A 24,135-nucleotide genomic window follows, 5' to 3' on the forward strand; every position below is an offset into this window, starting at 1 on the left:
CATGTGATCAGCTGTCAGCCAATGACAGCTAATCACATGATCAAAGCAAAAGCTCGGTGATCTTTTTTTTTTCTCCTCATGCTGACAGCGGAGGAGAAAAAAAGCCGATCACCAGCTCACCTTAAAGGGACATCGGTCCCGAAGAGGCAATTATGCCTCATTTATGCCATCTGACAGGGCCCACAGTGCCCACAAGTGCCACCTATCAATGCCCACCAGTGGTGCCAATCAGTGCCACCTAGAAGTGCTGCCTATCAGTGTAACAGATCAGTGGCCATCACTGCCACCCATCAGTGCCCATCACTGCCACCTATCGGTGCCCATCAGTGCTGCCTCATCAGCGTACATCAATGACGTACAAAAATTACCCGTTTTAAAATTTTATAACAAAATTAAAAAAATATATATTTTTTTCAATTCGGTCTTTTTAAAAAAAATTAACAAAAAATAAATAGCACACAGGTGCTCAAATACCACCAAAAGAAAGCTCTATTTGTGGGAAAAAATTATAAAAAATTAATTTGGGTAAAGTGTTGTATGACCGTGCAATTGACATTCAAAGTGCATCTGCGCTGAAAGCTGGAAAATGGTCTGGATAGGAGGGAGGATTAAGTGTCCTGTAAGCAAGTGGTTAAAGGGCTTATGAAGGGCTGCTTGAAGGTGATATACTGCCTCCTCAGCGCATGTTCTAAACCTGCGGTTGCAGGGCAATTGCAGCATGACCCCATTAACTGTTGCTGATCGCAACATGGGGTATATCTTTTGGGGATGCTTATAACTCTCTCCATCCAATGTGATGGATTGGAGACGTGGATACCACCCCCAGCCACAAGTGTAAACTAGCCCTTCATGATCTTCCTAATAGAAATATTGTTGTAATTCTTTAAAGCCCAATTCCCAGTAAGGAAAAATGTCAAAATTCTCCAGCAGCTCATGAATTAAAAAAGCATCTCTGGTTGCTATATTCACCTCTTCTCCACAGACTCACACACTCAGCGATCCCTTGCCGGTCTTCTTCTGGTTTGAATGATACCCATCGCCATTTAACACATTTCTTGTGAGTCCGAGGCATGATGGCTTTGTCCAACTCGCTAGACTTGAGGGAGAATGATGCAGAGAGTGTCACATCATTACATGATGTCACTTTCTGCATAATTCAGGATCCATCCACAATGGAAAAAGAGGAGTGGAGAGAACCTGTGAGAAAGGGCTGGACTGAAGACACAAGAAAAAGGGCTGGTAAAAAGATTTTTTTTAAGGTGCAGGGACTGAGCTCTGGATCACCAGACTTCTCTCCATAGTTAACTTTTAAACCACCCCAAGACATCTTACTATCTTACTTTTTGGTAATACACCCTTTGAATAAGGTTCCTAACTCACTGGTCCAACATGTACCAAAGACCACTTGGGCATATATAGTGTCTAAATGGAGAAAATTCTTGTCTTATATAATGCAGCTTACAAGATGATGCCTGCCGTCATTTTATTTTTCATGTTTTTTTCACTTTATTTTCTCCTGGTAGCTCTGAAAATACTTTATATAGAAGCCAAACCCTGAGGCCCAAAATTCAATAATTTCCCACTTAGCACCTTCAGTAAATGCTGGCAATCTAAACAGTTCAATGAGAAAAAGTTTTCATACACTGCCACTTAGTAAATTTATAATATTAATTCATAAAAAAGCAACATACAAATATTGCAAGTGAAAACTGGATAAATGCCGATAAAAAATTTGCAACTGTTGAGGTAAAACATTGATGCCTTTTCATTAGGAAAGAATAGGAAATCTACCGTTCATACATTCCAAGGAAAGGCTACATGTCTCCCAGAGGCCCCACAGTAAAGACCCCTATGGATTGTGGACAGTTAAATTGCCGATTTGGGGGCATTTGAGGCTGGGGGAAACATTTTAGGCATAGCTGCACTAAAAGTATAGTTTTCCTAACTTTTAACTCTATTCTATTCTAATGGACATTCTGCTTTGTCGCAGATAGGGTGAATCTGGCCCAATAGGGATGCACTGTACTTAATTAGGACAAAATATGATAATAAGACAGACACATTACTGCTTTATGAGGTCACAAGGTGTGGAGATTCTTGCCCCATAATTGGCTACAGTTCCTAAAGGTGAAATGTCATCCAAAGGCCAGGAAGTCCATGCTCCTGCTTTTGGGCTCGTTGCAAGCTTTGTATTTAGTAAAATGTATTTTGTAATACTTGACCAATCTACTCAAAGCATTGCATTTGTCAGTGGTGCAAACAACCTGGCCCAATTTTCTGCATGTTCCAAATTGTGAGAATAAATTCACTCGTCTCTAAACATTAATCGTTAACTAAATTAAACTATGACCCATACTACTGTGCTAGCATGCACCAAAGGTAATGGCACCTATACCAATTCATATCACTGCCTAAACTGTGGTGCCTATAATTTTGATTTGCAATAATAGAGCCACAAAACACATTTTATTTCCCTCTTATCACAATTTCCCCTCCTTTTGCATGGACAACTATGAGGTTCACAGGAATGAAATAGCCATTTTTACTACTGGCATGAAAAATGCCAGTCCTTAGCTAACTGAATACTAAAATGTCTTACTTTTAGATGTTTCTTAATTCACTGCCAATACTTAGCAGTAAAACTGAGAACACAGGTAATAAAATCAGAGATATGTAATTTTTAAATGAAAAATGGTGTTGTGAAAAAAATCTTACACTGCTCCCAGTTTAATTTACATGTTAATATATCAATAAAGTTTTATGTCAGAGAATGGATCTTGCAATAACTGATAAATTTGATGGGATCCAGTGAATAAAATGTGCTGAATAAATTCACAGGGATAAATGTGCAAAAAGCAAGTTTAAAATTGATGCATTTAATGCCAGTTTTAACACTGACCTTCAAGGTTTGGATATTAGGCGGTGTTAGGCTATTTTCCCTGTACTCCAGCCATTTTGGATCCCCTATCTAATTCCAGAATTAAAAATTCCCCTCCCCAATCCAAATGATGATATTTATATTCATGAACTTTTAAAATATACTTTATGATACAACGTTTATTTAATACACTATTACCCAAACATTCTCAATTAAAATGTGAATACTAAATTGACCTTTGTATTGATATATACACTCACAGGCCACTTTTTTAGGTATACCTGTTTATTAGCTTGGTAACACAAATTGCTAATCAGCCAATCACATGGCAGCAACTCAATGCATTTAGACACCTAGATGTGGTGAATGTGACTTGCTCAAGTTCAAACTGAGCATTAGAATGGGGAAGAAGGGGGATTTAAGTGACTTTGAATGTGGCATGGTTGTTGGTGCCAGACAGGCTGATCTGAGTATTTCAAAAACTGCTGATCTCCTGGAATATTCATACATAACCATCTCTAGGGTTTACAGAGAATGGTCTGAAAAAGAGAAAATATCCAGCAAGCGGATTTTGTGTGAAGGAAAATGCCTTGTGATGTCAGAGGTCAGAAGAGAATGGCCAGACTGGTTCGATATAATAGCAAGGCAACAGTAACTCAAATAACCCCTCGTTACAACCAGAGTATGCAGAATACCATCTCTGAATGCACAACACATTGAACCCTGGAGCAGATGGCCTACAACAGCAGAAGTGCACACTAGGTGTCACTCCTGTCAGCTCATGCAGCCCCAGACCATGACAATCCCACCACCATGCTTGACTGTAGGCAAGACACACTTGTCTTTGTACTATTCATCTGGTTGCCGCCACACACGCTTGACACCATTTGAACCAAATAAGTATATTTGGAGGGAGGAGATTTAAAGTGGCAGTGGCCACCAATGATGGGGAAGAGGGTGAGGCACTGCACTTTAACATTAGTCACTATGTGTTACCTGAAGGGCAGGCATTTGTTTTCTCCAAGCTATCAATAATGAAAGGCAAGGTATCACAATGTGCGTGCATATTAACCACTTGCCAACTGCTGCACGATATACATCGGCACAATGGCAGTGGTGGGCAAATGGCCATACCTGTATGTCCCCTTTAATTGGTGGGGCTATCGGGTGCATGCCCACAGCGTACAGTGCGACCGTGCCCATGGGACCCGCGGACTTGATGTCCGCCGGTGTCCTGCAATTGTGTCACAGAGCTGCAGAATGGGGAGATACAACAAGGCATTTCCCCATTCTGCCTAATGACATGACAGGGATCTACTGCTCCCTGTCATCGGGAGCAGTGATCGCTGTAATGTCAGTGGTAGCCCATCCCCCCCACAATTAGAATTAGAAGAATACATATCGGTCTAAACTGAGGAAAAATTTAGTTTCTTTATATATTTTTGGGGGATATTTATTATAGCAAAAAGTAAAAAAAGTAAAAAGTATTGCTTTTTTTTTTAAATTGTTGCTCTTTTTTTGTTTATAGCGCAAAAAATAAAAACCTCAGAGCTGATCAAATACCACCAAAAGAAAGTTCTATTTGTGAGAAAAAAAGGACAATGTTGTTTTGGTGTAACGTCGCACAGCCGCGCAATTGTCAGTTAAAGCGTCGCAGTGCTGATTCGCAAAAAGGGCTCTGGTCAGGAAGGGGGTAAAATCTTCCGGGGCTGAAGCGGTTAAATACCCTGTACCATGTACAAGTATGAATGCACACTTATGTGTGTGAGCCTTTGTTTGCAACTGTTCAGCCGCCACACTCTTTAGACTTTGTCCTGATCTACAATCTTTAGTGAGCATTATTAATTTAAAGAGGGATTCCACCTAAAAAAATAAATAAATATTACAGCTGCTGACTTTTAATAAATGGACACTCACCTGTCCCGGGTTCCAGCGATGCCGAGGCCGATCGATCTCTCGGCTCTCGGCTGCTGCCGTCACCATTCTAGGTGAGGGAATCAGGAAGTGAAGCGAATCGGCTTCACTTCCCGGTTCCCTACTGCGCATGCGCGAGTCGCGCAGTGCAATAGGAATTCTCTGCGCTGTCACTGGGACCCGTGTGTGTCCCAGCAGACAGCGCGGCAGGGCAGGAAATGACATAGACTCCCACGGGAGTCTATGCCCGGAAGTGGGTGTAAATACCTGTCTTTGACAGGTATCTCCACCCCCCTCCCCCCTGTAAGGTGCCAATTGTGACATCGGAGGGGGGAGGGTTCCGATCAGCGGAAGTTCCACTTTAGGGTGGAACCCCGCTTTAATTAATTTCAGTTGATTACTATTTCGTGTTTATTTCCACTTTTCAACAACTTTCCCATTCATGTAATTATAAGGAGTATTTGTTGGCTATATGTTAGCTTACCTAAGAATGAAATGTGCATATTTCACTACCCCAGGATCCAATATACAGTCATAGTAAAAAGTATCTCAAATTTTTTAAGGACACTTACCTGTTCAGGGAACCCACAATGTCAACCCCCCGAAACCAATCCGTTTAGGAGATTGGGTGCAGGCGCCGCCATTGTAACTAAGGGAAACCGGCAGTGGAGCCTTCAGGCTTTACAGGCGGTTTCCTACTGCACATGCGTGAGTCACGCGGCGCTTTTTGAATGGCCCCATCATGTGTGTCCCAGAAGGCTGCGGGGGAGAAGGATGAGGGTTTTCTGCAGAAGAGGAAATGACGCACTGTGCCTTGGCCGAGCTAGGACGGAAGTACACTATGTACTTTAAAAAAGGTAAGAAAGAAAAATACATTTAAAAAATCGTTATTATTCAAAAAGGAGGGGTAATCTTTACTTTAAGACCAAGTTGTAAAAGTGGGTGGAACTCCGCTTTAATAACCTATGGAAGGCATTGCACATAACTGCCTCTGAAACTGACTATGTTTGCTCCTCCTTGCAACTTTTTTCAGTTAAAGATTTTGTGGGTAGAGAGCAGAGCTGAAGCCATCTTACATTACATGGTTTAGTTTTGGTCACAGTGAGTTGGTGTCCTGGGTGTGCTTGTTTGCCCTTTGTTCTTGTAGCATATTGTAGCCTGACAAGCTGTTTTATAAGATCTGCACCAGTTTTTTCCATGTCTTGTTGACTGATATCAGCGCTGGGAACATTAGAGCAGTACTTTTTTTTTGGTTGTCTACATGCTGCAAGAGTTACCCACAGATCCCGCAATGGAATTATGTGGTTCTTGGAAATTTCTTTTAGCATCAGTTGGTCAGCTCTTGGCTAGTCTTGGACAAATTAGCTGTCATTTGAAATCCATATCACTTGTAGATTAGATTCTTTACAGCAGAATGATTGATTTTAAATACTATGCCAGTCTTAAGCCAGACTTAAAGTCTTCAACAAGGTTCCTTCTGAGAGCTTTAGAGAGTGTTAACTCTCGGCATGATGGCCTCACATATGTTTTTTACCAAGAGAACACCGCTCTCTAGATATAGAGGTTTAAATAATACAGGTTTACACTTGATTATTCCCTAAAAAGGTTCTAAAGAGTCTAACTAAACACACTTAATCTGAAACACTCAATTCAAATTTGTTGGATATGGATTGATGGTAAATGTAGGGGTGTAATTAGTTTTTGCACATGGGAATTCTCTGCTTGTTCATTAAGATTATTGGAATCAATACACCATGTCAATTTTATTTGTCATTTGTTCAGGTATCTCACCTTTATGTGAAGGCAGTGTTTGAATAAAGATCTAATGCTTGCTTGTTCAAATATCTTGAAAAAGTCAACAAGTTCCATGGGATGTGTTTACTTTTTCCCATGACCATAAATGCAATTTACTCAATCGAGACACCATGATCTTGATAATAGTGTCAGATTTGCCATTAAATCTCAAATAATTTGTTAGGCCCTGACCTAGTGCATGGCAATGTGTTTAACAGAAGAAAAATGCAAGAAAAAAAAGAGTATAGTATTATATAGGAAATTATACCCCAACCCTGCTGTTCACTGTAAGGATGATTCACTGTTGGGTCATTTGGATGTAAAAGCTTTTGTTGTATTGAGCTTGAAGGACACAAGAATGGGCTTCAACACCATCTCTTTTGCACATATAATTCTGTTTTAATATCTCTACTTCAACGATTTGATGACAATTCACACCTTTAGCCACATAAATCGATGAATTAACAGAGAAAGTCTACAGAGGTGTTAAATTCCCAGTTTACATGGCTAAAGGTGTGAATTGTTGGTAAATTGTTGGAACTGAAGAAGTGGCTTGGAGAAGCTATGAAATGTCTTAAAAATTACAGACCAGGTTGATTTGAATGTGACTAATTACTAATAGCTGTTAAACAAAAATCTTTTGGGAGAATCTGTTGCAACATTTACTCACAGAAGGTGAGAACTGCTGGAGTGGGCAAACCCCCAAGTGGTGCCATATTTTGTTTGCCTATAGCAGTGTTGGAGGTCTTTTTTAAAGCTTCAGCCAGTGACGTAATTATAGGCATAGCAGCCCACATTGTTGCTATGTGTCCCTATTAGAGAGGTTGCTGAGGTGACATAAACAGATTAGCGTGAATGTAAAGATAACACAGATCAAGTACTTCATTAAACTCTAATCATCTGAAGTCTCCCTTCACGACAAGATGACTGTCAAACACATAAGAGAGTGTTTGGGAATAGGCTGTTGCTAGTCACAGATCTCCTTTTCTTCCTCTAATCTGTGAGTAGATTTATTGCCCTCAGAGCTTCTGGCTAATTTAGCCAACTCTTTGCTAATAACCTTATGTGTCAACAATATTCAGCACTTGTGTATTAACTGCTCAGGTATATCTATACAGAGAAGATATATGTACCAACATCCCAAATAGCTATTGAATTCTAGAAAAAGGAGCGAGTGGGGCAAGCAGGATTTTCCCAGTACCGTCACAAGACATTACAACAATACCGTAAAATCCTGCTTGCCCCATTCCCTCCATTTTCTAGAATTCAATATTCAGCACTTGTTGGTTGGGTAGGAAGAGCAGTTTAGAATTTACACCAAAATCTTAAGCTCTTATACAGCGCTTCAGAAAAGAACAGTTAAAGCGTTTGTTACCCCAAAACTTCATATTCCTTATATGTGCCTGCTGCACTATGTACTTGTATGAGAAAGTATCCTGTTCTCTTTGTATTGCTCTCTTTATGTGAAATCCCTGGTGTTCCTGCTAGTTCCCTTGCTTTCCTATTAAAAACTATCCAAGCTAAGAAGGAGAGCACACCGTGGTCAGTTCTCTAGCTATGCTGGAAACGCAGTTTTCTCTCCTCCAATGATCAGACTTGTCCTCACACACCCTGCTTCACAGCCATTAACTGGCAAGCTCAGTGTGCTGCTGCTTCTCTTCCCCCCCCCCCCCCAAGCTCTTATGCAGCTGAGAACAGAGAGAATGTGATAATTTATAAAAAAGGTATTTATAAAAAAATGTTTATACAAAAATGTTTTGCCTTTCATTTCTATTTTAAACTGAATGGGCTGTTTTACAACGTGAATGTTTACAATCACTTTAATGCTGTCAATTTAAAGTACCCTTTAAGTTCAGCCAAAAACAAACTAACTCTAAATCTACTAGCAGCCACATTCTAAAACGAATCTATCTAACCCTATAAAGCTATACATATAGTACCTTTTTTTGAATCCGATACGGTCAAGTTTCCAGCAGTGGAAGCTCTGTGCAGGAGACAGCCGGCAATGGCTGTGAAATGCCTGGGAAGTGACATCACCCGTAGACTTTACTATGGGGCTTCCATTGTTGGCTGCCTCTCCTGCACACACCTCCACACAGAAGCCATTGCTGACAGCTCAGTATGGGGCCAAAATGATTGTAGAAAAGGTATGTATAGCAATTTTTGCTTTTCAGAGTTACATAGATTTAGAATGTGGCTGCAAGTAGATTCAGAGTTATTTCGTTTTGGGCTAAACTTCTACTTTAAAGTGGTTGTAAAGGTAAGACATTGTTTCATTTAATGCATTCCCTGCATTAAGGTAAAAAAAATGTGCCAGCATTTGTATTACCCCTCACCCGCCTGAGTCCTTTCTTAATCCAGCGCTGTACCTGTCTCCCTCTCTCCTCTCAGCACAGAAAAGCAGCAGCAGAAGCCATTGGCTCCTGCTGCTGTCAATCAAATATTGTGAGGAGGGAGCATGGAATGGGGCCGAGCCACACTGTGTGCATCTATAGATGAACACTGCCTGGCTCGGGAGAGAGCCACATGTGCACTCTCATAGCAAGCGGCTTGCTATGATGGAGCATGCAGAAGAGGAGGAGCCAAGAGTGTGTGCACTGGGGCACCCTAGAAGAGGAGATTTGGGACTACTCTATGCAATATCATTGCTCAGAGCAGATAAGTATAACATATCTATTATTTTAGAAAAAAATATATACTTTATAACCTTCTATAACCTAGCCATGTTCAAAATAGTGTCTTGACTATGCTGACAGCCTGCTATGCCCCTGCTGTCCTTGATTTAGGCATATGTTAAAGTGTATATCAGAATAATTTTTTCTTCTAGTTTTGGATTCAGTAGGGAAAGATTAGAACCCGTGCTTATTTTTTACTATCTGTGATTCCATTACAGAGATTTTCCCTCAATTCCTGTGCTGCTGACAATGTTTTACCAGACAGGAAGTGAGTGGAGCTCTCCAACAAGAAAAAAATTCTGGACATACATACGAAGATCAGTTACACTCTAGTTTAAATTAAGGGTACTTTCACATTGGAGCTGGGGGGGGGCATCGGCGGTAAAGTGTTAGCGCTAAAGGTAATTTTAGCGACACTTTTCGGCTGCTAGCGGGGACCTTACTAGCGGCTGAAGAAGGAGTTAATAACGCCCACAAAACACAGTTGCTGAATCGCTTTGCAGGTGCTTCGCCAGCGCTGCCCATTGATTTCAATGGGCAGAGGTGCTTTAAGAGCAGTACATACACCGCTCCTAAAGCGTCCCAAAGATGTGGCTTGCAGGACTTTTTTTTAATGTCCCGCAAGTGCACCGATTCAGTGTCAAGGCATTCGGACTTTCACACTGGAGTGACAGGAGAGGCACTTTACAGGAAATTTGCAGGCGCTATTTTTAGAGCTAAAATGCCTGTAAAGCGCTTCAGTGTGAAAGTAGCCTAACACTGCCAGGCTCCACAAAGAGAGTTTGCTGAGGGAGGGCTATCAAAATTTTGCTATAGAGTACTGTAAATTTAATTTATGGTTCTGAGAAGTTATTCAAATTATTTAAAAACCCATAATTTAATTATGTTATAGTAATATAATATAGTAATTAAAATCTTTAAACATATTTCCAAATACAGGAAAGGTGATAATCAAATTCTATTGCATTGTGTAGTGCTGTCAGTCCAACACTGTGAACTATTTATAGGCCAACTCTAAGTTGGGAAAAAAGTAAAAAAAAATCAGTCTCCATCATTTATGAATATTGAAATATTACCCAGCGTCATTTAACCCACATCCTGTAAGCCCAAGGCATCAAGGAACCACCCTACACCCTTGACTCACAGATTAATGCTGCAGAAAGTGGTGCCACATTCAGGAAGTGCCTAACTCTGGAGGAAGCAGAGGGTGAAGAGGACCTGTGATGTCACACAACCAAACCAAAGACCCACAGAAAAAAAGGTATGTATAGAGAGTATTTGAAGAGTCGAAGGTGCTCCAAATGGGCAAATGGAGGATTTCAATCTTGGAGTTAGATTTTGCATACAGGGAGTCCCTGAGTTACGAACAGGTCAGGGACTGCCTGTTTGTTCTGAAGTCGGATTTGTTCCTAATTCAGACACTCATGCGCAGAATGGCGTTTCCGCTGTTTTCCACTGTTTTCCACTGTTTTCCAATGTTTTCCGCTGTTTTCCAACGTCGTTTTCCGATGTTTTCCAATGTGCCCACCAGCGCCGCCTGCCTTTCATAAGTAGGAGTCGTTCGCAAGTCGAGTGTTCGTAACTCGGGGACTAATCGGGTAAACCTTCACATTAAATGGTAGGCAAATCTATAAGACATAATAGAATCCAATTGTAAGTTGTGTGGCTGTTGTTGTGAAAGATAAAACAGGTTTGAGCATATTTCTACCTTGAGTTCATTGTATAAATATATATATATATATATATATATATATATATATATATATATATATATATATATATATATATATATATATATATATATATATATATATATATATATATATATCCGTTCTAGCTTAGTAAATTCTCTTTAGCTGTATCTTCCTTCTATAACAAATGACTGAACCTTCATAGAACACTTAAGGGCCCGTAAATGACATTCATATTTTGTACCATGCATGCTGTCAACATCCTACATTATCTAATGTGATTTTATCCTGAAGATAAAATATTCTCCAAAACGACAAATACTGAGGCCATAGCCAGCAGCCTGGATCTTGGTTTTGAAATCTAATTATTTTTTTTTCTGTCTTTTCCCTCCCCAGCAATTGGAAGGACTCTCATTCCTCGATACTTTAGCACAGTGTTTGAAGGGGGTGTCACTGATCTCTATTACATTCTCAAGCACTCCAAAGAATCCTACCACAACTCATCCATCACCGTGGACTGTGATCAATGTACCATGGTCACTCAGCATGGGAAACCCATGTTCACCAAGGTAATAACAAAGCTGATGTTTTTTCCCCGTGTTTAAGAGTGATTGATTTTTCTCCTTTCTGCACTAATATAATACTGCTGCTCTTATCCAGTGCGCAGGTTTCATTTTTTGACTGAGTGGCAAGCATGTTATTTACAGTATAAATAGTATTTTGTTTTTCTATACAGTCAAGCATATGGATATTATTTATTATGTGTGCAAGCAATAGTATGTAGTTATAGTGACCATATCGTATCATGAGTAAGCATCATGGGTGGAAAGACTACAACGCTGCCTATACAGCAGCCAGGGAGCCTGGGATTAGGAAGGACTTTATGGCTTCCCATAAACTCTCACTCAAGATACCTCCTGATGGGCTTGTTGAATCCTTTTCAGTATTGCATGCACTAGTGGCACTGTCTTCTGTGGATGTGCTAATGAGGTTTAACATTAAAAAATGTAAAATATTGCACTTGGGAGCTAAACATATGAATGCAAGTTACACACTAGGAGGAGAACCTCTGGGGTAATCCAAGATGGAAAAGGATCTGGGGGTCCTAGTAGCTCACAGACTCAACAACAGCATGCAATGCCAAGTTGTAGCAAGAAAGGCTGCAGACTATTAGCATGCATTAAAAAGGGTATTTACACAAGAGATACTAATAACTTGAATACCACCACCTTACAAAACTTTGGTTCAGTCACCTCTTGAGTATGCTATACAGTTGTAGTCACAAATCCTTGGGAAGGATGTGCAGAGACTGGAGAGAGTTCAGAAAGGGGAATGGAGCTAATGGGGGGCGGGAAACCTCAGTTTTGAGGAATGATTACAAACATTAAACATATTTTTCCTGGAGAATAGGTACTTATAAGGGAGTATGATCACAATATACCGATCTTTAGATGAGGACTGTATGATTGAGAGAAAATTATTTAACCTAAGGTCTCTAAAAACAACCACAAAATGAAGTTGGATGAGTGTGTGGGGGGGGAGGGGTCAATTGTAACTACTGTAAGAATGGTAAGGATGTGAAACTTCCTTACACAGTTGGTGGTGTCAACGGGGGGTTTGGATAAATTCAAAAAACTTTTAGATGTGTTTCTTAGTGAATAAATAGAATGTACAGGGATATTGAACATGGTAGTGACACAAACACACACACACACATGGATGAACCAGTGTCTTTATTGAACCTTACGAGCTGTGTAACTGAAACATTCATAGAAGTTATCTCCCTTCTCTGCATTCTCTGCAGTTTTCTTTAGCAAGATGGTCTTGTCACGTTCATATGTGTAAAGGACTGTAAATGTTTATTTTGCTGTTTTAGATACTGGTTCTCAAATGTTAAAAACATTTAAATATGGACATGGCCCATCACTATGGAGTTGAAATGTCAAAAAGGCAAATAGGTTGTTAACTTTGCAAGGGATCATCTAATCATACGCAAGAAAAAATGCTTTATTTTTATTTTCCATGAAAATGATTGTGTACTCTTTGCAAAGTCAAACTTCACCACATTCACCAAGTTCTGATACATAATTTCCTTGCAAAACATAACTTTCTTTGCAAACGAATAACCTATTTACTGTACCTATAGTAACTTAACCCCATTGTCTTTTGTTGTACAATACACACTGTATAATTGTCATTTTTTTTCTTCTTTGTACGTAAATGTACTGCTTTACACCTCTTACACAATTTGGCTACACCAAGTTTTTGTTGTGAGCGATTTTCACATCAAGGTTTCCCCAAGGTTAATATCACTGTTATCAGTCTTCATTTATTGATAGCCTAGGGTCTGACAGAAACATCAAAACCTACAATACTGCAGGTGGTGTCCGTCTTTGTAATAAACAGCATTCCTTTTTCCTTTTTTTCACTTTATATGGTCCTGTCCAGTAGTTCAGACATTTTGGACTGGTCTGGTTTCTTGATGACCATATGGACTCTCCTTTATCTATGAATCCTAAACCCTGTGTGCTTGGTCTTTGTCCCGACAGCAATATGGACATATTTTTCAACATATTTTTGCACGAAACACTCTTCAATGCTCGAAAAGTGATTGCATGTAACTGGATGCAGCAGCCAACCCCACCAAAGTTTGAGACCTGGGTAAAGGAGGTGAACTCTACTCTTTATAAAAAAAAAAAATAGATTTATATACATAGAGGTTGCCCTACCAAATACAATTAAGTATGGGATAGGTGGCTGACGCAATCCGATACATGTTTGTGATGACTCTTGAATACCATGTTACATTCTATTGACTGCAATCTTAGTTTTTTTTTTTTCATTTTTTATTTACAAGCAATGTCTTACTAGCATACAAATGTACTGGTATATGATTGGTGTATTGGTATAGAGCCATTTAATACCAGTGAATGATCTACTGGCTAAGTGATTGCCATACTTAAGCTTTGTTTTATTGTTTTATTTCTTGTAATGCTGATTTTCTTATCTTCTTTTTAATTCTCAATAAAGTTGTTTTTTGAATGTGAAAAGATATATACAGAAATAACAACCTAGGACACGATTTAGAATGATAAGAAAGTGGCGCTGTTTTGAAGTGCAAAAGTAGGGGTGACTAAATAATTTAAAGCTCAACTCTTGTCAAAACAGGAACCCCATGGACAATAAAAGAAGGACCCTCCCTCCCACTACCATTCCACCCTGATTGCTGGAATGAAAAGAAACCTAAATCCCCATTTTTCGTACCTAAAGCTGCAGTTATGTGACTCTCCAGGCCCAAATCTTTTCTCCTCTTCTGTTTACATCTAGCAGAGTCCTTTTTCAAAATGTCCATGCCACTGCCAATGTGATATGGATGCAATCCAATTGACTGTTCAGTGGTGGCATTCTAATAGAATCGAGATGTCATCATAAAGGAGCTATGAAGACCAGAAGATGTGGGCACATCTGGAGCCTTGCATTAGCGGTCCCTCCTCCTGGAAACCAGTGATGAGCTAAGTCAGATTCAGAAAGAAGTCCGAACCAGCTTCAGCTGCACACATAACTAGGTACTAACTAGGTACTAACATAGGTAAAGTTGATCCAGGGAAAATCCGATCGCCTATTGGGGGATCAGGAAGGAATTTTTTTCCCCTGCTGTAGCAAATTGGAGCATGCTCTGCTGGGGTTTTTTTTCGCCTTCCTCTGGATCAATTGTGGGCATAAAATTTGGTATCTGGATTGTACGATTATTTTTTATTTTATTTATTTGTTTTTAAGGTTGAACTGGATGGACTTGTGTCTTTTTTCAACCTGACTAACTATGTAACTATGTAACCCCTTGAATACGACTGTGGGGGGCGGGGATTGCCTTTTCCTCTAATGATTGGCTGTCAGCTTTGCCTGCTTTGACAGCTTCCTGGTAGCATAGCTCAGGCAAATTCGGACATGTTTGAGAAATTTGGATGACCAGCTTAGGTGAATATAACTTGCAAAATGGATTAGAGAGGGTGAGAAGGGACTCATTATTTAACCAGAGTTGGGCTTTAAGGGAATGTCTTATAGACACTGCTATAAGAACATATACTGAGAATAACACCCATCAAACAAAGCAACAGAAGTAGCACTGAGTAGAGATAAACACTATATATACTACATATACACATATATATATATATGCTATTATTGTACTAACAAAAAACAAAAAACGAACAAAACAAACTAACATAAAACAAAAATAAAAACAGTTAAGTGCTATACATGACATTTTACTTGTTTGCGCTATAAGTTCACTCTCACAACAAGCTTTTAAGAGATATGCTGTCTTTATCAGGTCAGAATTGTACTCTAATTTAACAAAGAGAGTGAATCTCTCAAAAGCTGGTCCTGAAAAATAGAACTGTTAGTTCAAACAAGTCACTTATGGAATTGAATAGTTTCTTTGTTACAAAATTGCACTAATAAAATAGTAACACAGACAAGAGGCACCATGTACTGTATGTGTGGGTTTGAATGTCATTTTAGTTTTGAAAAATAAACACAAAGACTCTTTTTTCAAGCATTTTATTTATTTCATGATATGTATTTTATATCTCTCTAAGATAAACCCAAAAGCTATACTATGTATAACGTTCAAAAGTAGATATAAAATAAAAATAAATAAAAAATAAAATAAAAGAGTCAACTGGCAGAGCGTGTTTTACGATTTTAGTACAGGAGGAGCTATGGTCACTTAGTGTTTTTCGTGATTGACCAGTACTTCTAGATTTTAAGCTCTAACAAGCAGGGCCCTCTAGTCCTTCCTGTATTGATTTGTATTGTAAGTGTACTGTCTGCCCTCATGTTGTAAAGCGCTGTGCAAACTGTTGGCGCTATATAAAGCCTGAATAATAATAATAATACAGAATAAAATCTGACCACATCCCTAAACCCATCTTGATCTTCCCTCTGTCACATGGTGGGAGGACAGGAGTATGACCTGATAGCATGTACAGCTGTAAATATTTGTCTTAGAATGCCTAATCCTCCTTCTTTTGCTGCCAGGGAGGTTATTATGTATCAGAGGAGTGCCTACATAGGTGACAATCTTATTCTGTTTGGCACAAGCTAGGATGTTTATTCAAAGGGAAACTGTAATTGAGTGAAGTCAATTTTATTGTTTGAAGTTCATCAAAACCTCTGAAAGTTATAGTTTGAATATAGCCCTACATTAAAGTTTATAAACAGTTATAAATAATAATCAGTGAATCTGTGCTCACTTTTAATACCCAGTCATATGGTACCAACATTTTTGTTATTTTATATTTCCCTTGCACACGGTTCTTATTTACCAACTTCCATTTTTCAAAATGAAAATTCACTATAAATAGCCTTTAATCTTTTAGAAATCAAACACATTCAGTAGCAGCAGTTTTGCAAGTAAGAACTGTTATTTTGTGACTCATCACAAGGACCATTTCCCTTCAGGTGATGTGTAGTTAGACCCACACAGTATATATACTGTGTGTCTATATACAGTATCTTACAAAAGTAAGTACACCCCTCATATTTTTGTAAATATTTTATTATATATTTTCATGTGACAACACTGAAGAAATTACACTTTGCTACAATGTGAAGTAGTGATTAAGTGTGCGGCGTATGGTCTAAGCACTCACAGGCTGACCCCCCATCCCTTCAACCTTTACAGCAATGCTGGTAGCACTCATATTTCCCAAAGACAACCTCTGGATATTATGCTGAGCATGTGCACTCAACTTCTTTGGTCGACCATGGCAAGACCTGTTCTGAGTGGAACCTGTCCTGTTAAACCGACGTATGTTCTTGACCACCATGCTGCAGCTCAGTTTCAAGGTCTTGGCAATCTTCTTATAGCTTAGGCCATCTTTATGTAGAGCAACAGTTCCTCTGAGAGTTCTTTGCCATGAGGTGCCATGTTGAACTTGACATTGGTAATGTCGTCATGGAGGAGTGGAAGAGGACTCCAATGGCAACCTGTGAAGCTCTGGGGAAGTCCATGCCCAAGAGGGTTAAGGCAGTGCTGGGAAATAATGGTGGCCACACAAAATATTGACAATTTGGACATTTTCACTTAGGGGTGTACTCCCTTTCGTTTCCAGCGTTTTAGACATTAATGGCTGTGTGTTGAGTTATTTTGAGGGCACAGCAAATTTACACTGTTATACAAGCTGTACATTCATTACTTTACATGTGACTTTACTTTAGCAAAGTGTAGTTTCGTCAGTGTTGTCACATTAAAAGATATAATAAAATATTTACAAAAATGTGAGGGGTGTACGCACTTTTGTGAGATACTGTATATAGTGGATATAAAAAGTCTACACACATCTGCTAAATAGTCAGGTTTCTGCAATGAAATGAAACAAAGATAAATAATTTCAGAACATTTTCCACCTTTAATGGGACCTATAAATTGTACAACTCAATTGAAAAACAAACTGAAATCTCTTGGGGGGGGGGGGGGGGGTAAAAATAAAAAACGAAAATAATGTGGTTGCATAAGTGTGCACTTGGGGTGTAGCTGTGTTCAGAAATAAAGGGGTTGTAAACCCTCAAGGTTTTTCACTCTAATGCATTCTATGCACTTTTTATTGTTATGTTCCTCATTAGTGATGGCCGAACGGTTCGCCCGGCGGTCGTTTCGCGGCGAATTTCCGACATTCGCGGTCCGCACGTTCGAACGCCTTTTTCCGTCGTTCGCCGCGGCGGACTTACGTGTTTAATGTATACAAGAGCTTTAACCTTTGGTGACACGTTTATCATGTGATACAGGACAGCCAATTGAGACATGACAGCACATGGACACTTGTACATTCCCCCTAACCTATAAATACACCCGATCCGGTGGCCATTTTACATTCTTTCTTCTGTTAAGATAGGGACAGGTTCCTGTGTGGAGTAGGGAGAGATAAACCACTAGCTATTTGGTACACAAAAGTTCTTTTCAGGACTGGTATAGGTGTTAGGTGTTGATAGGTTTGCTGTGCTGCTGATTCTTGCAGCAGCCTGAGTGTCTTTTGTTAGTTTAGAGAAAGGGAAAGGACGGTGTATGCTACAGGGACAGCCAGATTAGTCTTTCATCATCATCATCATCATCATCATCATTAGCTGTTACTATCAAGGTCCACAAAAGAGCTGTTCCAGTAACCACTAATCGTTCTCTTTTTTTGCCAATTTGTATAGGGACAGGAAGGAAGCAGTGTTGTCAGGCAGTGAGGGTAATTTTAAAGACTTGCTGTTATTATTAGTTCCACAAAGGTTCTTTTCAGGACTGGTATCAGTGGTACAGTAATAGGCTTGTACATGTATAATATTCTTTCTTCCAAATATAGAAAGGATATTATACTTGACTGCTGCCCTTCTGCTGCAGTCTGCTAAACATTCACAACTCACTTGTTCCACAAAAGTTCTTATAAGGACTGGTAACTTGGTATAGGGTGCTACGGTACATAGGCTTGAGTGCGGTACAGTCTGCTGTTCTGTAAGGACCGCTATCGGTCCACAATAGATAGGGTTGACGTGCACCACTGCTGACCGCTGCCCTATACTGCAGCAGTCCTTCAGCGGTATAGGGACTGACGTACAGTCTGCTAATCACTAACACACAACCTGCTTGTTCCACAAAAGTTCTTATAAGGACTGGTAACTTGGTATAGGGTGCTACGGTACATAGGCTTGAGTGCGGTACAGTCTGCTGTTCTGTAAGGACCGCTATCGGTCCACAATAGATAGGGTTGACGTGCACCACTGCTGACCGCTGCCCTATACTGCAGCAGTCCTTCAGCGGTATAGGGACTGACGTACAGTCTGCTAAACACTAATACACAACCTGCTTGGTCCACAAAAGTTCTTATAAGGACTGGTAACTTGGTATAGGGTGCTACGGTACATAGGCTTGAGTGCGGTACAGTCTGCTGTTCTGTAAGGACCGCTATCGGTCCACAATAGATAGGGTTGACGTGCACCACTGCTGACCGCTGCCCTATACTGCAGCAGTCCTTCAGCGGTATAGGGACTGACGTACAGTCTGCTAAACACTAATACACAACCTGCTTGGTCCACAAAAGTTCTTATAAGGACTAGTAACTTGGTATAGGGTGCTACGGTACATAGGCTTGAGTGCGGTACAGTCTGCTGTTCTGTAAGGACCGCTATCGGTCCACAATAGATAGGGTTGACGTGCACCACTGCTGACCGCTCACCTATACTGCAGCAGTCCTTCAGCGGTATAGGGACTGACGTACAGTCTGCTAATCACTAACACACAACCTGCTTGTTCCACAAAAGTTCTTATAAGGACTGGTAACTTGGTATAGGGTGCTACGGTACATAGGCTTGAGTGCGGTACAGTCTGCTGTTCTGTAAGGACCGCTATCGGTCCACAATAGATAGGGTTGACGTGCACCACTGCTGACCGCTGCCCTATACTGCAGCAGTCCTTCAGCGGTATAGGGACTGACGTACAGTCTGCTAAACACTAATACACAACCTGCTTGGTCCACAAAAGTTCTTATAAGGACTGGTAACTTGGTATAGGGTGCTACGGTACATAGGCTTGAGTGCGGTACAGTCTGCTGTTCTGTAAGGACCGCTATCGGTCCACAATAGATAGGGTTGACGTGCACCACTGCTGACCGCTGCCCTATACTGCAGCAGTCCTTCAGCGGTATAGGGACTGACGTACAGTCTGCTAAACACTAATACACAACCTGCTTGGTCCACAAAAGTTCTTATAAGGACTAGTAACTTGGTATAGGGTGCTACGGTACATAGGCTTGAGTGCGGTACAGTCTGCTGTTCTGTAAGGACCGCTATCGGTCCACAATAGATAGGGTTGACGTGCACCACTGCTGACCGCTCACCTATACTGCAGCAGTCCTTCAGCGGTATAGGGACTGACGTACAGTCTGCTAATCACTAACACACAACCTGCTTGTTCCACAAAAGTTCTTATAAGGACTGGTAACTTGGTATAGGGTGCTACGGTACATAGGCTTGAGTGCGGTACAGTCTGCTGTTCTGTAAGGACCGCTATCGGTCCACAATAGATAGGGTTGACGTGCACCACTGCTGACCGCTGCCCTATACTGCAGCAGTCCTTCAGCGGTATAGGGACTGACGTACAGTCTGCTAAACACTAATACACAACCTGCTTGGTCCACAAAAGTTCTTATAAGGACTGGTAACTTGGTATAGGGTGCTACGGTACATAGGCTTGAGTGCGGTACAGTCTGCTGTTCTGTAAGGACCGCTATCGGTCCACAATAGATAGGGTTGACGTGCACCACTGCTGACCGCTGCCCTATACTGCAGCAGTCCTTCAGCGGTATAGGGACTGACGTACAGTCTGCTAAACACTAATACACAACCTGCTTGGTCCACAAAAGTTCTTATAAGGACTGGTAACTTGGTATAGGGTGCTACGGTACATAGGCTTGAGTGCGGTACAGTCTGCTGTTCTGTAAGGACCGCTATAGGTCCACAATAGATAGGGTTGACGTGCACCACTGCTGACCGCTCACCTATACTGCAGCAGTCCTTCAGCGGTATAGGGACTAAGAGTTTTGTCACAGGGTCATTTAAAAAATGACATGCAGAGGAAGAGGCAGGCCCTTCCGCAGGGGTGGTAGGGGTAGGGCAGGAGCAACAGGCTTGAGCCAAAGTGGGAAGTTGCAGAAGGTGCGTTCAATTACTTTAAAGGATGCACCAGACTTGGTTGAGTGGCTCGCTCAGCCTTACTCTTCTGCACCCTCCTCATCCTCTCGATCTGCACCCTCTTCTTCACTCTCTGCTATGTGCACCCCCAAAGACACTACCACCAACAACACGACCACCACCACCACCACCACATACCTTCCGCTTGAGTCACTGGAATTATATTCCGATCCATATCAAGAGGACATTTCTGATGCGCAGCCACTCTTGGTATTGGATCAGGAAGAGGAGGTAGCAACAAGCGCTACTCAGCAGTCTGACGCCAGTACCCAGATCAGCCCAAGGAGGAGGTTGGTCCCCGGTGTTGCTGCCTACTCCGAGATCTCTACTTATAGCGGTGGGGAAGGTGACGTTGATGATGACGTGTCTAGTGATGTCACGTGGGTGCCCACAAGAGAGGAAGAGGAGGGGAGTTCAGAGGGAGATATGGACCAGCAGATAGGGAGGAGAAGCAGCAATGACTTACATTGCACAGCAGGGACAAAGCAGACTGCAAATGTATCAGGAGCGAGTCATCGACCATGTACGGTCACATCTGGCGCTCCCAGGACACCGGCACATGGCTCCGCAGTGTGGGCTTTTTTTAACGTGTCCGCTGCTGACAATAGCGTTGCCATCTGCAATCTTTGCAGTCAACGCGTTAGTCGCGGTAAGCCCAATACTCACCTAGGGACGACCGCCTTAAGAAGGCACATGAGCAGCCATCACCGAGCCCAGTGGGAGCAACGGAACACACAAAGCCACACTGCAGGCTCTCACCGTCCAGCCTCGTCTTCTACTTCTCCTTCTCCTCTCTCCTCACAATTGTCCTCCACTCCACCTTCCATCACGCCAAGCTCACATTTTTCTGCAAAAAGGCAGGCTTCCGTGGGCCTAATGTTTGAGCGTAAAAAAATGATGATGCCGGATAACCCTCTTGCCCAACGGTTGGCGGCTGGCTTGTCAGAACTCATAGCCCGCCAACTACTGCCATATAAACTGGTGGACTCGGAGGCCTTTCGCAAATTTGTGGCCATTGGAACACCACAATGGAAGGTCCCAGGAAGGAAGTATTTCTCAGAGAAGGGCATCCCAGAGCTATATGGCCATGTTCAGCGGCAAGTGAATGTATCTCTGGCACACAGTGTCGGTGCCAAGATACATCTGACCACAGACACGTGGTCTAGCAAACACGGGCAGGGAAGGTATATCAGTTTTACTGCCCACTGGGTGAACCTTCTGACGGCCGTCAAGCATGTAACCCGTGGCACCCGTGTAGATTTGGTTTTACCGCCACGGATTGCATGCAGGCCTGACTCTTCTTCTCCTCCTCCTACTCCATCCTCCTCCCTCTCCTCCTCAGCTGCCTCCTCCTTTTCCGCTGCTAGCGTCTCTTCCACTGCACCGCCCAAGCTCCCCAGAACCTATTCCACATGCCAGGTGAGACGTTGCCATGCCGTGCTGCGTCTGTTGTGCCTGGAAGCAAAGAGCCACACTGGCCCGGCACTCCTTTCAGCTTTGCGTTCACAGGCAGATGAGTGGCTAACACCGCTCAATTTGACAGTTGGTAAAGTGGTGTGTGACAACGGTGCCAATCTGCTTAGCGCATTGAAACAGGGCAAAATCACGCACGTGCCGTGCATGGCACACGTCTTAAACTTGGTCGTGCAGCGATTCCTTGTCAAATACCCTGGGGTCCAGGACATCTTGCGGCAGGCAAGGAAAATCTCGGCCCATTTCAGAAGATCTTACACGGCCATGGCTCGCCTTGCTGACATTCAGCGGCGACACCATCTGCCGGTCAGACGTCTTATTTGCGATTGCCCGACGCGATGGAACTCAACCTTCTATATGCTTGATAGGCTGCTCCAGCAGAAACGTGCAGTTAACGTCTACCTGTATGAACTCTGCGAAAGAAACGGTTCTGGGGAGCTGGGTTTTTTTTCACCGCGCCAGTGGCTGCTCATGCGCGACACATGCAGACTTCTGCGGCCATTTGAGGAGATCACCAAACTGGTCAGTCGCAGCCATGGCGCCATCAGTGACATGGTACCTTATGCCTTCTTTCTGGAGCGTGCATTGCGTCGTGTCATTGATCAGGCTGTGGAGGAGCAGGAGCGGGAAGATGAGGAAGTCGCAATGCTGGATGAATTCCCAGGGGGGGCTACTCTATCTGAGACAAGTCAACAACAGGAGTCTGATGAGGAGTCAGAGGAGGATGGTGCCGGGGCGGATGAGCAGGAGCAAGAAGAGCATGCTTTAAACCTTTCTGGGATCCCTGTTGTGCGAGGATGGGGAGAGGAGAATGAAGAGGACGACATTATCCTGGATGATGAGCAGGAGCCAGGCCACCACACCGCTTCCACTTTAGTGCAAATGGGGGCCTTCATGCTCCAGTGTTTTAATAGGGACCCCCGTATAAAAAGCATGAGGGTCAAGGACCAGTACTGGGTGGCAACGTACTTAGACCCCCGGTACAAACACAAAATGGCGGAAATGTTACCGCCGTCGCAGAGGGCTGTCAGAATGCAGCACTTCCAGGCCTTGCTTCGAGAAATGCTGCATTCTGCTTTTGCGTGCGCTGGCAGAGGAGCAATTCCCACTCCCAGAGAAGGATTTGCGGGTACCAATCCAACAGCGCCTGCAAGAAGAGGCCGGTTTGAAGATGTGTTGGTGACTTCGGATATGAGGTCATTCTTTCAGCCGACCCATCGACAGGTGTCATCCGGATCCAGCATCAGGGAACGCCTAGACCGTCAGGTGTCCGACTACATTGGGTTAACGGCCGATGTGGACGCTCTGAGGAGTGATGAACCCCTAGACTACTGGGTGGGCAGGCTTGACCTCTGGCCAGAGCTTGCCCAATTTGCAATCGAACTGTTGGCTTGCCCCTCATCCAGTGTCCTGTCCGAAAGGACGTTCAGCGCAGCAGGGGGGATTGTGACCGATAAGCGTACTCGCCTAGCTCACCACAGTGTTAACTACCTCACATTTCTAAAAATGAATGAGGCATGGATCTCGGAGGAATTCAACACATGTGACCAGTAGACCATGTATATGTCTATAAACTATTTTTTTAATCAAGCACACAGACCTTCTTAATTCATTTGGCTCACTTCCTTGACCCAAAAAAGCACACCGTACTATATGCCCCTACCCTCCTCTTTGAAGAGGTTGAGCGGTGTCATATTTCTACTGGGGCTGCTTATGATATCCCTGTGCTGTGCTGACTTCCTCCTGGGGGTTCTTATTATGAAGGGATCACACTATCCCTGTGCTGTGCTGACTTCCTCCTGGGGGTTCTTATTATGAGGGGATCACACCATCCCTGTGCTGTGCTGACTTCCTCCTGGGGCTGCTTACGGTGCTGCTGTCAGTGCTGTATGTCACGGTGCTGCTGTCAGCGCTGTATGTCACGGTGCTGCTGTCAGCGCTGTATGTCACGGTGCTGCTGTCAGCGCTGTATGTCACG

At 42.3% G+C, this 24,135-nt stretch overlaps 1 protein-coding gene across 5 annotated transcripts in view; it reads left to right on the top strand.

Annotated features, from left to right (window-relative positions):
- Positions 1-24,135, top strand: part of LDB2 (LIM domain binding 2) — a 596,196-nt gene that overhangs the window by 422,327 nt on the left and 149,734 nt on the right. For all 5 annotated transcript variants that reach the window (XM_077477737.1, XM_077477738.1, XM_077477739.1 and 2 more), the window contains exon 3: positions 11,349-11,521. In XM_077477737.1, coding sequence (XP_077333863.1) covers positions 11,349-11,521 — 173 coding nt within the window. The remainder of the gene's footprint in view (positions 1-11,348; positions 11,522-24,135) is intronic.

The sequence above is a fragment of the Lithobates pipiens genome, unplaced genomic scaffold (assembly GCF_037356315.1).
Source record: "Lithobates pipiens isolate NorthernLeopardFrog02 unplaced genomic scaffold, aLitPip1_a1.2 Scaffold_13, whole genome shotgun sequence".
In the NCBI taxonomy this organism is placed as follows: Eukaryota; Metazoa; Chordata; class Amphibia; order Anura; family Ranidae; genus Lithobates; species Lithobates pipiens.